This window comes from Portunus trituberculatus, chromosome 4 (genome assembly GCF_017591435.1).
Source record: "Portunus trituberculatus isolate SZX2019 chromosome 4, ASM1759143v1, whole genome shotgun sequence".
Classification (NCBI taxonomy): Eukaryota; Metazoa; Arthropoda; class Malacostraca; order Decapoda; family Portunidae; genus Portunus; species Portunus trituberculatus.
In genome coordinates, this window is record NC_059258.1 from 3185314 (window position 1) to 3200794 (window position 15481).

Below are 15481 nucleotides of genomic sequence, written 5' to 3' on the forward strand. Positions count from 1 at the left end.
GAACCATCGAAACACCTCAAAAACTCGTGTAAACTTAAATAAAGCCTTTTGTAATAGTGGAGGCGAAGCACAGAAGTCTTTGGGAATACGAGGGTTTCTGAGAAAGGTGATCTATGGCGTACACTATGCTAGATATAGAAATTAGTAGCGTAGAGGATACTGTCTGTTTTCTGTTTGCCTTCTTTTTTTCTTATTTATTTAGTATTAGGGCTGGTGATTCTTATGAGCCATCTCTTTTTCTTATTTCCCAACATAAACTACCAATATTGACAAAAACGAGCCAGCTGTAGCATCAAGTATAATCAATAATGTGAGGCATACTTTCTGTTATCTATTTGCCATTATTTTCTTATTTGGCTGTTATTGTTAGGACTTGTGATACCCTATTCTTATTTCCCTACTGAAGCTACCTATATTGACAAAACTAAGCCAACTGTGACATCAAGAAGGAAGAGAGTGACTGTACTTCAAACTAAGAGATGGGATGCAGACCTCAGCAAGAAAACAACAGCAGAAATGTACTATATCAACAAGAAATAAATAAAAGAAGAATCAGAAATATATAGAAACGACTTCAGATCCATTTTGGTATTCAGATGCCGCTCTAATTCACACTTAACCCCTTCAATACTAAGACACATTTTACCTTGAGATTTGTGTATGATTAGACCAATTTATTCACATTAGGAAGGGTCTATGGAGGTTAGAAGATTAAAGGCCAGAGTCTTCACTATTCTAATCCCCCCACATAAGTTTCTGAAGCTGTATAATATCACCAAATAGTAAGCAGAATGAATATGAAAACTCGTCCTGGTACAGAAGGGGTGAAATCAAATGCTCCTCTCGCTGGAGTATCAAATAGATGAGTTTAGAGAGAATATAAATGATACATTGTAGTTTTATGATCTTTACTGGTACTTAACCCCTTCAGTACCATGCCACGTTTCAAAATTAATTCTGGATACTATTTAGCGATTTTATACAGCTCTGGAAAGTTTTGTTGGGGATTGAAATAGTAAAGACTCTGGCTATTAATCTTAAGACCTACGTATAGACCCTTCTTAATGCAAATCAAATAATCTAATCACAAACCAAAAAAATCACGGTAAAAATGCGTCTAATTTCTAAAGGGCTTCATTTTATGTCTCACGTAATCATTCTTTTTTTTTTATGACTATGTTTTATTACATTCTATACCTGAGCTTCCCGCCTATAGCTTGAAGAGACATTTAAGCGCCACACCTTCACAATGCCAGCCGGAAAACCTCAATGATCTAACTTTCCCTTTTCTACTTCCTATGTGCTCTATATCTGTCTCCTCGCGGCCCCAGGTGATCTATGAGACGCGGGAAGATAATGTCATGGTTTTATAGTATTACATGATGACCCAGAGACGATTGTGTTGATGATGATGATAATTGTAATGTCCTACTTATATTTTATCTTCCTTTTCTCAGATTTACGTATTACTATATGAATGAATTGCTCCCAGTGAATACAATATGACTGCCTGACACTCAAATACAGTAATGATGATGATGATGATAAAAATAGTGATAATAATAATAATCTTTCTATTTATTCATCTTTTTTTCAGATATATTTGATTGTATTGCTTCTAATGAATACAATATGACTGCCTGACAACCCAAATGCAATGATGATGATGATGATAGTGATGTTCATGATGATTTTTTTCTATTTATTCATCTTTTCTCTCAGATATAAGTATTACGATCTGAATGTATTGCTTCTAATGAATACAAAACTACTGTCTGACACTCAAATACAATGATGATGATGATAGTGACGATAATAATGACTTTTCTTATTAATTCATCTCTTTTCATATTGTATTGCTTCTTATGAATATAATATGACTACCTGATGATGATAGTGATGATAATAATGACATCCTATTTATCCATCTTTATTCAGCTATATATTGTTTCTAATGAACTCAATATGGCTGGCTCCTTCACACAACACTCATCCAGCTCTCTCTCCCGTGACACGCGCCAAGGAAACACGGAAGGAAGGCGCCTTGGTTTATTACAGTGATATTAGCTTCCCCTCCTGTATAATGTCCACTGCCTTGCCTCAACAGTACACACCACAAGGCTGTTTTTGTAGAGCGATTCCTAATTGTTTTTATATTGTCTTAATTTTATACTCCAGTTCTCGAGAGGGTTTGTTGTTATTTGTGGTTTTTTTATGTTTATTTGCTTAATTCGCTAGTTTGTTTGGTTCTGAGATGTTTTATTTGTTTATCTGTTTATCTATTCACTTATCTATGTGTTTTTATTCTTATATTCAAAAGCCACAGATGAATTAAATGGTTCTCAATCGTGTTTTATTTATTAATTGGTTTATTTTTATGTTATTTATGAAGAATACTTAAATCATCACTAAAATCACGAAGACTCTTAAAATGTCAACTAAATTTTAATATTACTGTTATGCTGTGTGTTTTATTTATTCGTTGGTTTATTTTTACGTTATTTATGAATGAGGATCATCACTAAATTCATGAAGACTCTTAAAATGTCAACTAACTTTTATTAATATCACTGTCATGCTGTATTCAAAACCCACATCATAGGAATTTGTTAAGCTCTCATTTTATTTTATTTACTTATTAGTTCACTTTTCACGTTAGTTATGACGATTCGTTGTAAGACTATTATTGGAATGCCGAAATACATCTTTGCAAAGTCTATAATCTTCAACCAGTCTTATTTAAAAGCTCAAAAATTATTTATTCTTTCACTTTCAAAAGCTACACAAATTACTCGTGTTTTTCATGTTCTTTTACTTTACATACTAAAAAAATACTAAAACCTTTTACAATGACAAGGCATTTAAGATGATGATGATGATGATGATGATGACGATGATGATGATAACCTTTCAATGACAAGGTAAGCTCATATTTCAGCCATGATATATCCTTCGTTGTTTATGAATGCGCACGAAGGATGAGAGAGAGAGAGAGAGAGAGAGAGAGAGAGAGAGAGAGAGAGAGAGAGAGAGCTGACCGTGAAGTGTAACAAATTCAAGTACTTTTTCACTGACAAGGAGACCCAATCATGACGTCACACAATAACCCGTTACAACTTTTATTTTCCTTTATCCACATCTTATAATTTTGAAGAGCACAAATATGAGAAAATATGAAAAAAAGGGAAAACTATGAGAAAAAAAGAGAAACGTGACAAATTAATCATACAGGAAAAAGGGGGAAAAGAAAATCATTAGGTGTTCTTAAAGGTTATAATCCATTCTCGTTTTCTATTTTACAAACACGAGAAACAAAATTGAGAGGAAATGAAAATAAACAAAGAATTAAAGAAGAAACGATAAAAGAGAGGAAATAAAAATCAGTGGAGTTCCTAAAGGCTTCAATCCGTTCATGTTTCTTACTTAACAAATACAAGAAACAGAATGGATGGATTGATTGATTGATACATTTATTATTGCATTAAAAAGGAAATTCAACAAAGGAGGAAGAAGAAAAAATAGATGAAACAAAAGAAACAAAGGAAAGAGAGAAAAAAAAAGAGGAAAATAAATCACTGGGGTTCCTCACGAATAGAATCCCTAGCTGTTTTATGCACAAATACCAGAAAAGAGAAAGTGAGAAGGGGAAGATAAGAAGTGTGACATATCAACCACAGTCGTTACCTGAGGGCGTGATAAAGGGCGTGGCTGTTATATCATGCATTACTCTTCCCCCATAGACACCAATCTCTCTCTTTCGCAAGGTCATGGAGACTCTGGGGAAGTATAAAAGAGGTGTTAGGGAAGGTTGGCATGTATTCCTCCTGCCTGTCTCCTGCTCGTGTTGTTTACCACTGACGGAGGTAATGTGTGGCTCATGTGGACTCAGGTGGACTTGGTTTGGCTTGTTTTGGTTTGGTTTAGTTTAGGTTTATATGCTTGTGTCTGTGCTTATCTGGTTTTTAGTGGTTTGTGTATGATGGAGAAAGTGTGTGTGTGTGTGTGTGTGTGTGTGTGTGTGTGTGTGTGTGTGTGTGTGTGTGCTTGCAGTCACTTCTACAGTCATTAGTTCCTACAGTCACTCCTACAGCAACACACAAACACACATTCTACACTCTCATTCTCTCACTCACTGTCCTGGCCTCAGCTCCTCACCATCATGGCCACCATCACCCTCGGTCTGGGCGCTGCTGGTGCCGTCGCTGCCGGAGCGGCGGTAGCTGGTTTGGCTGGCGCCGTGACTTTGGCGGGGCTGGCGCTGGCTGGACGGCGGCGAGGAAGAGGACGACGATTCCGTGGGGGTCGTCGTCGCTTCGGTCGCGCCGTTGCTGAAGAGTCGGCTGCCGTGGAGCGTATCATGGCCTTGATTCGTGAGGAGGACGACAGCGGGTGTGCGCGGCGCATGGTCTGCGAGCTGGGACGCCGCGCACAGGAAACACTGAGCGAGGAGGAGAAAGACATCCTGGACCTCGTGGGGTGAGTGCACGTGAATAGGCAAACTGAACCTGAGTTGTGAAGATTGCATGAGGTTAGAGTTGAGGAATGACGATCGAGGGAAAGAGAATGAGATGGAAGCAACGAAGGGGAGTCACAGAGGAACAGGTATGGGATAAACAACTTGATAGGAGAGAAATAAATTTAGAAGTGGAAGGTGAGAACTAGGAGAAAAACTTAGAGGAAAGATAAAGCATAAGAGTTAGTTAGAAAGAAATACGTGAATGTGATGCTCTGGTGTGTTCATCATGATTAGGCCCGTGTTATGAAACGTTTTGCTCTCTCCCCATCACTGCTTTCCAAAGGCCATAGTTGAAGATACTCGTGTTTTTAAGGGTAGTTTTATGGTGATAGATTGACAAGATTTCTAGTTTATCAAAAGGAGAAACTGTTGAAAACCAGGCTAGTTGTCTCTGTGGGCAGAGAGAGAGAGAGAGAGAGAGAGAGAGTGTACAGAAGCATCGAGGAGTGGTGATGTGTGACTTCAAGGACGCGTGCTTTATCTGTCTGTCTTGTCGGCGTCACTTAGTACTTTTCATGTCTCTTGTTTGTTAGTCTTGCAATACCACGGCGGCGCACAGCATGACAGTGGCCTGGGCGTGCTGGCAGCTGTCATGGCGCTGCTGCCCAATGCTTCGTACCCTTAGTATCATAAAGCGCTTCGAACCGTGGAACCTCTCCCATGAAACTGTCTATCATCAAGACCTAAATCACCACGTATCCTTTTAATCCCTTCAATACTGGGACGCTTTTTTTTACCTTGAGTGTTTGAGTGTGATTAGACCATTTTATTGACATTAGGAAGGCTGTATGGAGGTCAGAAGATTAATGGTCAAAGTCTTCACTATTTTAATCCCCCGCATGAGTTTCTGAAGCTATAGAAAATCGTCAAACTGTAAGTGAATATGGAAATGCTAGTTTTAGGTGAGATCAAACGATTTTATTTAAATTAGGAAGGGTCTATGGAGTCAGAAGATTAATAGCCACAGTCTTCACTATTTTAATCCCCACATAAGTTTTTGAGGCTGTAAAATCACCAAATAGTATATAATCAGAATCAATATGAAAACGCTTCCTGGTACTGAAGGGTTTAATCAATAACTTGCTTTGTCAGGCCCGGCGTGCCCCCAGGTCAGGGCGTGCTGCCAGAGGGCGCCTCGTGGGAATACCGCGCCGTCCGTGGTCTGGGTGAGGCGGGGGGAAACTGTGGCCACGCCTTCCCCACATGTACCCTTGGCGGGGCCCAGCTCATGAGTGCTGTCACTGCATATCTGCCCTGATGCACGCACACACACACACACACACACACACACACACACTCTCTCTCTCTCTCTCTCTCTCTCTCTCTCTCTCTCTCTCTCTCTCTCTCTCTCTCTCTCTCTCTCTCTCTCTCTCTCTCTAATTATCTTATCATTTCATGCATAAAAATCAAAACAAATCAAAATAGCTTCTCATAGTAATTTTCTGTACTTTTTTTTATTTCATTAGATAATTTTTTATACGTTTTTGTACAAACACTGAATCGAGAAAACAAACGAATAAATATTACTCGAATGCCATTATAATCATTGTTTTCCTTTACTCTTCCCTTAGAGTTAAAGATTATATATATATATATATATATATATATATATATATATATATATATATATATATATATATATATATATATATAAATTCAATAGTCTTTTTTCAGAGAGAGAGAGAGAGAGAGAGAGAGAGAGAGAGAGAGAGAGAGAGAGAGAGAGAGAGAGAGAGAGAGAGAGACATTAGAGACGAGATAGATTAATGAAACCCATTACGAAAGAGTTAACTATAAGACACTCTCTCTCTCTCTCTCTCAACACCTGGACAGGAAACATGATAATCAGTAAGAAGACAGGTGTGTGTGTGTGTGTGTGTGTGTGTGTGTGTGTGTGTGTGTTTCACTGTTTGATCTGGTGCAGTCTCTGACGAGACAGCCAGACGTTACCCTACGGAACGAGCTCAGAGCTCATTATTTCCGATCTTCGGATAGGCCTGAGACCAGGCACACACCACACACCGGGACAACAAGGTCACAACTCCTCGATTTACATCCCGTACCTACTCACTGCTAGGTGAACAGCACCTACACGTCAAAGGAGACACACAAATATCTCCACCCGGCCGGGGAATCGAACCCCGGTCCTCTGGCTTGTGAAGCCAGCGCTCTAACCACTGACCTACCGGGCGTGTGTGTGTGTGTGTGTGTGTGTGTGTGTGTGTGTTACTACTACTACTACTACTACTACTACTACTACTACTACTACTACTACTACTACTACTAATAATAATAATAATAATAATAATAATAATAATAATAATAATAATAATAATAATAATAAACACTAGAACGAAACAGAAAACAAAAAACACGAAAAAAACGCACACAAAACAAGAAAAACAATAAATATACGAAAAACAAGACTTTTTTTTCTTTTTTGATGAGTGAAAAAAATTGACTATATATGGTAATTTTGATGCTTTGAGTCTTGTGAGGCGTCTTCACATAACACATCGATAAAAAAAACATCCGGGGAGAGAGAGAGAGAGAGAGAGAGAGAGAGAGAGAGAGAGAGAGAGAGAGACAGTAAGCGAGTGAGTGTTCCAGAGTGTAGTTCCTTTCCCCCTCTCTCTTTCTCTCTCTGTTTTCTTTAGTCTCGTCACCATGAAATTTCCAGGAGTGTTTCTGTTCCTCATATTTGTCCTTTACATGGTTCCGAATGACGTGACTTGCGAGAACAGGTAAAGTTGCAATGGTACTTTTTCTTCTAACACTATTTTGTTCTCTTACTAGATAGGGTGGAATCAAAAGCTTTTCGTCTCATCAACTCCCTCCTCTGACTATCTTCAGCCTCTTTCTCACCGCCGGAATGATGCATCGCTTGCTATCTTAAACCGCTTTTGTCATGCTATTTTCTCTACTTACCTTGCTAACTACATGCCTCCCCTCCTCCTGTGGCCTCGTTGCACAAGACTTTCTTCTTCTCATCTCTATTCTGTCCAACTTTCTATTGCAAGAGTTAACCAGTATTCTCAATCTTTCATATCTCTCTCTGGTAAACTCTGGAACTCCCTCCCTGCTTCTGTATTTCCATCTTCTAGTTAATCTAAGAGGGAGGTTTCGAGATACTTATCCTTTTCTTTTGGCTAACTCTTTCGGATCTGCTAGGGAACTGGCAACTAAGTGTGCCTTATTTCTTTATTTTGTGTTGCCCTTAGCCAGCTTTCTCCTCTTATGTATAAAAAAAAAAAGATGTACAAATTTTCAAAAGCCACAGATACGATAATTTTCTCATTGATGTCTTTGATTTTAGTCATTAATTATGTTGAATTTTTTGTCTATCACATGAAGTCAAAATTTAATTAAGATTTGAGTAACTTTCATTGTAGCCTGTTTGGTTGTTACTGGAAACATGGAAACACCTTTGAAAACCTGAACAACTTTCTATAGAGATTAGAACTCTCTAGGGTCAGAAAACACCAGTCAAACACTTAATAAGCAGCATTAGAACCTGTTAAACAAAATATTCAAGAAAACTCTCTTAAATATCCTTCAAAACACTAACAAAGTCTCTAATACAATATGAGAGTTAACGTATCATCTCTCTCTCTCTCTCTCTCTCTCTCTCTCTCTCTCTCTCTCTCTCTCTCTCTCTCTCTCTCTCTCTCTCTCTCTCTCTCTCTCTCTCTCTCTCTCTCTCTCTCTCTCTCTCTCTCTCTCTCTCTCTCTCTCTCTCTCTCTCTCTCTCTCTCTCTCTCTCTCTCTCTCTCTCTCTCTCTCTCTCTCTCTCTCAGGTCCCGGCGTGATTCACCAAGGAACCCTCAGCCTTCACTAATGAAAAGATTCAAGCTACGGCCTGTGGGAATGTTGCCTTTCTCTCTGCAACGTAAGTAATCCACTCAACACCCAGGTAGTGAGTCAAACGTCTTGTACGGGACTAGATTAAAAGCGTGTAAGATAAGATTTGTATAGTTACGTTGTTAGTGTGGAAACGATAGGAAGATTAAGAAGGTGTAAGATAAGATTTCTATTAAGTTATGTTGTTTGTGTGGAGCCGATAGGAAGATTAAGAAGATGTAACTTAAGATTTCTATTAAGTTACATTGTTAGTGTGGACTGTAGAGACGATAAGGAGATTAAAAGCGTGTAAGATATGATTTGTATAGTTACGTTGTTAGTGTGGAAACGATAGGAAGATTAAGGTGTAAGATAAGATTTCTATTAAGTTATGTTGTTAGTGTGGAAATGACAGGAAGATTAAGGTGTGACATAAGATTTCTACATTTACGTTGTTAGTGTGGTAGAGAGATTAAGAAAGTGTAACGTGAAATGTCTATAAAGTTACCTAATCCAACAAATAGCCAAACCAAACCTGATTCACCTTAACCTAACCTAACCTAACCTAACCTAAGCTCTGATCTCTCTGTCCATCTCCTTGGAGCTATAAAGTTGTAACGTAAAGAAACAAAGTAAAAAGAAGAAAATAAGGAAAATATGGTATTGTATTCACATTTTCCTTCCCTTATTCCTGAATTATTTTTCTTAATTTCTTCTTTTTACTTTGTTTCTTTACTTCCATTTATCTTTTCCTCCATTTTTACCTAATTGATCGATCTATCTGTTCATTTCTACATAATTATTGGTTTATTTCCAGCATGCAATGAAAAGCCTCAAGTTTCCCATGCCACGGTGACGTGTGGCTACAGGTAAAACTAATTAAAACTAAAAATTTATTCTACGTATCATTACCATCATTATTATTACCATTATTATTTATTTTCTTCCTCTGCAATTGTTATTATTATTTCCTTTCTTTCTCTCAAATTCAAGTATTGGATGTGATGAAAAGTAGGATAAAAAAGATGTGCTCCCATTTTTCTCTTCCTCTTACTTTAAAATACAGCTAAATGTTTATAATCCTAAATATTTTTCTACCATCAGCGGTAAAATGTATTCTTATCGCTATTATCATTATCATTATTTCTGTTCTTTCTCTCCTCCTGAATTATTAGCTGTGAGGAGTAAGATAAAAGAATATGTTCCTATTTTTTTCTTCCCCTTATATCAAAATACGGCTAAATGTTTACACTTCTTAATATTTTTCTACTATCAGTTGTAAAATCTATCCTTATCACTGTTATCATTACTATCATTTCATCCTCTCCAATTCAAATATCAGAATTGAGGAATAGTGTGATAGAAATATATATTCTTCTATTTTGGTTCTTCTAACGTTAAAATACAGTAAAAAAAAAATATATAATTCCAAATATTTGTTTTCTATCTAACTTTTTTGTTTTTCTTGTTCTTACGTTAAAATGCAGTTAAATGTTTATAATTCTGAGTATTTTTTATCTATTTTCTTATTTATTTTATTTATTTTATTATTTACTTATTTATTATATTCATTTATCTATTTTGTGAGCAGCGGATGTTACGTGCAATGCGATGAGGATTACATGATAGCGTCTAGTTTGGAGGGAATCAACTTGCCATGTGACCATTCCTCCGCCAAACTGACCTTTGACGGCAAACCTTGGCTGGCTGAAGATGTGCAGTGCATTCGTGAGTACAGAAAGATTAGGTTACTTGGCTATCTCATCACTGTCTTCTCACTGTTTTATTATCTACGTTTATCTTTTATCTACCTTTTGTTTTCTTTTTGTGTGTTTTCATCCTTATTCATTATTTTTCTAACCTTCTTTTAAGTAGTAGTAGTAGTAGTAGTAGTAGTAGTAGTAGTAGTAGTAGTAGTAGTAGTAGTAGTAGTAGTAGTGCGTGGCAATGGTAGTACTAGAAAAAAAGAAAATAGAAATTTGAAATATATATATATATATATATATATATATATATATATATATATATATATATATATATATATATATATATATATAAGCTAATGTGTTATTATGCATGGTGAAAACCAACACACACACACACACACACACACACACACACACACACACACACACACACACACACACACACACACACACACACACTCACACACACACACACACACACACACACACACAGAGAGAGAGAGAGAGAGAGAGAGAGAGAGAGAGAGAGAGAGAGAGAGAGGACTTTTAATTAGTATTTCTTCTCCTTTTTCTTCCAATTGTCCCTCTCCTTCCTCCCTTTCACCATTCCCTCCCTTTCTTTCCTCCTACCTCTATTTCCTCCTCCACCGCCTCCAATGTTAATGAGTATTTCTGCTAGTACTCTCTCTCTCTCTCTCTCTCTCTCTCTCTCTCTCTCTCTCTCTCTCTTCAGCGCTTTTCTCTTCCTTCTATTTATTTTTTTCTTTTTATATACAAGTAGATACAATGACAGTCACGATGATGATGGCTTATAATTTAGTTTGGTATGTTTATACTTTATCGAATTTCACTTTGTATTAGTGTAGGATTATGTTACTGGAGGCGGAACGAGTGCATTAGCGCATTGTGGGGATTGTGTCCTGCGCCTCAGCTAGTGCGCGCAGTCCATGAGGGAGAGGGGTAGGAGACGCAGGGCAATGGAAGTTTGAGACGAGAGAGGGTGTTGAGTGGGTGGCGTGTGCTGGTGGTGCCTTATTTAACATGGATTTACGCTGATCAGGATGGTGACGGTGTATGTGATAGTGCTGTTCCTTGTGATGAGTCCGTGTCGCCCACAACAACAAACAGGACGGTCAAGTGACGCTTATAGTGTCTGTGTGTAGAGGTGGAGCCCGCCAACACCACCAATCTGCCTCATTTAAGCCTTCATCACAACAAAACCTGCCAATAACAGTTGTACCTGAACATCTGATAGCAAAGCATAGTCATGTGGTTCCATTTAGTGACACCAGTGCCAGGGAAACAACGTAAGGTATGCCAAATATTAGGTAAACTCAGCCGACAGTCGCCAGCTGAGGAAGTCCCGCCCATTTGATGACGTCACACCACTGGCCTGGCGGGCGGGCTGATGATGGCTGGTGATTTACGTACGTAACGGAATTCATTTCAAAATCGACTTATAGAAAAAATAAAGCTAGACCCGAATGTTTGATATTTTATGACTTGGTAAGTACTTAAACTCATACCCACAATATTAAAACATCTCTAGCCTAATTAGTATTAAAGAACTGTGTAAATTAAGTATATCCAAAATTGAAAAAATATTTTCACTTATAAAACTATTAACACGTCCACCCATTTCGTCTTCATACGTATATAGAAAAATATTAGACAATATAAAGTATCTTCTCAGGTGTCCAACACTTACCTACGACCAGGACTGAATGCATGAAAAAATATTAATGTAAAAAAATTGCGTTAAAATCTCAACTCATTAAAATCTCTTGCAAGATCTAAATATCTTCACTTCACGAGTATGCTAACACAATTTACAGAGTCTGAGCTATCTTTTGAGGCATTCTACAACGAGCTAGACCATCAAATAGAAACGTAAACAAATAAAAGAGAAATTATAAAACTTACGTTAAGCAGGACCAAATACCATTTTAAACCCCACAAATTTGACTCATTGGGTCAGCGACACACCTAAAAGAACATAAGTAATTCTCTGACACCATAAAGATCCAGTTAAAGCTTGAAATAAAAAACTTCAAAATGCGAGAATGTAAATTTTGACGGTTGAACGGGCCCATACCTACCCCATAAACCACCACTAAACGCCACATATTTACCGAACAATGGCCTGAAAAACACTTCAAAAGCAACGAAATGTATGTAGAAACCCAAAAAACATAATACAAATACCGAGTAATGGAGTTAGGGAAATATGGGAAAAAGTATTTGAACTGGCGGAGGAGCGGGGTAGCGGGGGTGAGGAGGGGAATCGGAGGCCCGGGCGGGGAGTGAAGGTAACCGCCATCTTGTCTCAGCTACTGTTTTATCACCTCAAAACGAGACAATGGCGGATATAAGTGAATGCAGTGAAGTGTTTTTATTCCTAAAAGATCAAAATGGGTCAACTTTTCAGTGGTAGTGATTCAGTAACGGTGTGAAGTGTTTATATAAGAGTGACGTCATCAAAGGGACACCTTCCTGCCCTCCAGTGTGTCTCCTCGGCAGTATTTATCGTCCTTAGCATCATTCCCAGGTGATGTGGGCAGAGATGAACAGCAATTGGTGGACGGTATGTGTGTGTGTGTGTGTGTGTGTAGCGTGAAATGAGGGAGCGGGGGTAGGCCTGGCCTGTCATTGGTTGCTTTTATTATCGTCGTTGTTTTTGGTATAATTGTTGTTGTTATTACGTTATCTATAGTGTAGACAGAAAGACAGGTAATAAGAAAATAGGAGAGATGGAGGAGGCGGCGGCGGCGGTAAAACTGAGGTGAGACAATGTTTACTTTAGTTACCCCTTTCAATGCTTGACTTTCTATATATCAGGCGTCAGAACATGAAAATATTTAGTTTAGTTATCCCCTTCAATTCTGCAAAAATCCAATGAATGGCATTATGAGTAATATATAGAACATTTTTAAGCACTTACAAAATGTGTGCAGGTGTGGTGAGGGTCTGAGTAATGTGGCGTGTGTACAAATGTGTTACTTTTGGAATTTTGCAAGTTTGAGTGCGTGTGTTATGTCCAAAGACTAATTTTATATAATAGTTATATATATTTATTTAATAGTTATATAATGTTACCGCCACCACCACTACTACTATTAATAATACTCCTGCTGCTGCTGCTACTGTTAGTGTTAGTTATTGTTGTTGTTATCCTTCTGTTATTTCATAATCCCTTTTAAGTTTCTGTCGTGTTGGTGGTGGGTGGGTGGTGAGATGGTGTGAGGGCGGCGGGCGGCGCAGCAACACACCCGTCAACTAGCCATCCAGCACTCCATTCATTACACGAGAGAGAGAGAGAGAGAGAGCATTGATAGATTGAAGTTCTTCTTGTACACATATTTTTCATAGCCACAGAATACTAATCCTTCACAAACTTCGTAACCTATTCGAAGTAATTTACAACTATGCAGGAATCTTTTTTTTTAACTAATAATGATAATAATAATAAAAACAAATTCCACCTAACAGCTTACTGCGGTGTACTGGGCTGTCTGCATGGCGGAGTGTGTACAGAACCACACAAATGCCAATGCCAGCCAGATTACCGAGGCGACAACTGCGAGATACCCCCTGGAGACATCCCTATAGCCCCTCCCGTCCCTGTGGTGTACCCTGAGAGCTGCAGCGATCCTGATTTCCCGGTAGTGAACGCTGAAGTGACCAGGAACGGAGAACAGTTGGTGGTGAGGTGCTCCCCGGGTCACGAGTTCAGCATCGGGGGAACTGTGGCCTTCATCCAGTGTCGCGCGGGGAGATGGGACTACCCAAGGGGGATATTCTTGCACGGGGGAGCCCTCATGTGTCAAGGTGAGAGAGAGAGAGAGAGAGAGAGAGAGAGAGAGAGAGAGAGAGAGAGAGAGAGTGTGAGTGAAAACGCGTGTGTGTGCATATTATTATTATTATTATTATTATTATTATTACGTTCTTTTCTGGATATCTTTTAACACCCTTTCTTCTTCTTCCTCCTCCTCCTCCTCCTCCTCCTCCTCCCCTGCAGAGAAGCAATGCCATCCGCTTGCCAGAACGGGGGGACCTGCCTGCCCGGGGGTGTGTGTGACTGTCCCTACCAGTACTGGGGCCCCACGTGTGGTAGTCTGCGCTGCTCACTGCCCAAAGCCTCGCACCTCGCCCATGCCTCCATAGGCGGGACTTCCTTGAGGTACGGGGGTCAGGTCAGGTCAGGTCAGGTTAGATGGAGTTAGATAGATAATGAACAGATAGATATTAAGATTGATAGATAGTGGTTCATGATTCTCTCTCTCTCTCTCTCTCTCTCTCTCTCTCTCTCAGGATGAAGATACAGTGTCACCCGGGCTACACAATGCTGAACAACAGACGCACGCAGACCATCTTGTGCCGCAGTGGCATGTGGGTGTTGCCTCGCCGTGGCTATCTTATCGACATTGATGTCAAGTGTTATGGTGGGTTGTTGTTGTTGTTGTTGTTGTTATTATCATTATTATTATTATTTTTTTTTTATTATTATTGCCCTTGAAGTTTGTCTTTTGTGATATTTTTATTTTTGCATTCGAGTTTCGGTATAATGATGATGATAATGATAGTAATAATAATAATAATAATAATAATAATAATAATAATAATAAAAGAAGAAATTATGAAAAAAATTAAAATATGGTTTTTGCAACATTACTAATATTCTCTCTCTCTCTCTCTCTCTCTCTCTCTCTCTCTCTCTCTCTCTCTCTCTCTCCAGCCGATGACCAACTGGAGAGTGTGAAAAGTGTGAAAAGTGGAAAATAGAAAGAAAAGAAGATTAGAGAGGGAGAGGAGAAACCAGTGACAGACAGACAGACAGACAGACAAATAGGCCGGGAAATTTATGAAGCCAAGAATATCAATAATCTCTCTCTCTCTCTCTGATGATGATGTAATGGCCAGTATGAATAATAAAGAAGTTATGCATTATATATTTGTTTTTCATTGTAACTACGTACGTTTGGCTGCCTTTGAGCCTTTAATTTAGTGTATTTCGACAGGAAGGTTTGGAAACGATGGGACAAATATTGTTACTTTGAATAATCCTTGTGTCAGATCATTAATTCCTCTACCAGAAGTAAAATATTCCGTGATTTATTGGCTGCATGAAAACAAAACGCATAGTGACATCAGAAGACTGTCTCCCTCACCACCTCACATCACCACACCGTCTCCCAGCATTTCCTTCACCACTCTGACATCACCACACCGTCTCCTAGCCTCTCCCAGCATTTTCTTCACCACTCTGACATCACCACACCGTCTCCCTGCCTCTCCCTCATCACCTCACATCACCAAAATGTCTCCTAGCCTCTCCCATCCTCTCCCTCACCACCTCCCATCACTACACTTGTCTCCCAGCTTCTCTTTCATCACCACATCGCCAATTGCCATTACAGAT

The 15481-nt window shown here is 38.8% G+C and overlaps 2 protein-coding genes across 2 annotated transcripts; both read left to right on the forward strand.

The window, feature by feature from the left end:
* The first annotated feature begins 3825 nt into the window (after positions 1–3825).
* LOC123512811 lies at positions 3826–6059 on the forward strand. Its single transcript, XM_045269405.1, has 3 exons — positions 3826–3863; positions 4148–4476; positions 5609–6059. The coding sequence occupies exons 2-3, from the start codon at positions 4160–4162 to the stop codon at positions 5772–5774; spliced, it is 483 nt and encodes a 160-aa protein (XP_045125340.1). The 5' UTR covers positions 3826–3863; positions 4148–4159; the 3' UTR covers positions 5775–6059.
* Positions 6060–7102: 1043 nt separating this feature from the next.
* On the forward strand, positions 7103–15011 carry LOC123512818. Its single transcript, XM_045269417.1, has 8 exons — positions 7103–7260; positions 8314–8405; positions 9174–9225; positions 9948–10084; positions 13552–13890; positions 14081–14242; positions 14374–14504; positions 14798–15011. The coding sequence occupies exons 1-6, from the start codon at positions 7184–7186 to the stop codon at positions 14224–14226; spliced, it is 843 nt and encodes a 280-aa protein (XP_045125352.1). The 5' UTR covers positions 7103–7183; the 3' UTR covers positions 14227–14242; positions 14374–14504; positions 14798–15011.
* Positions 15012–15481: the final 470 nt, after the last annotated feature.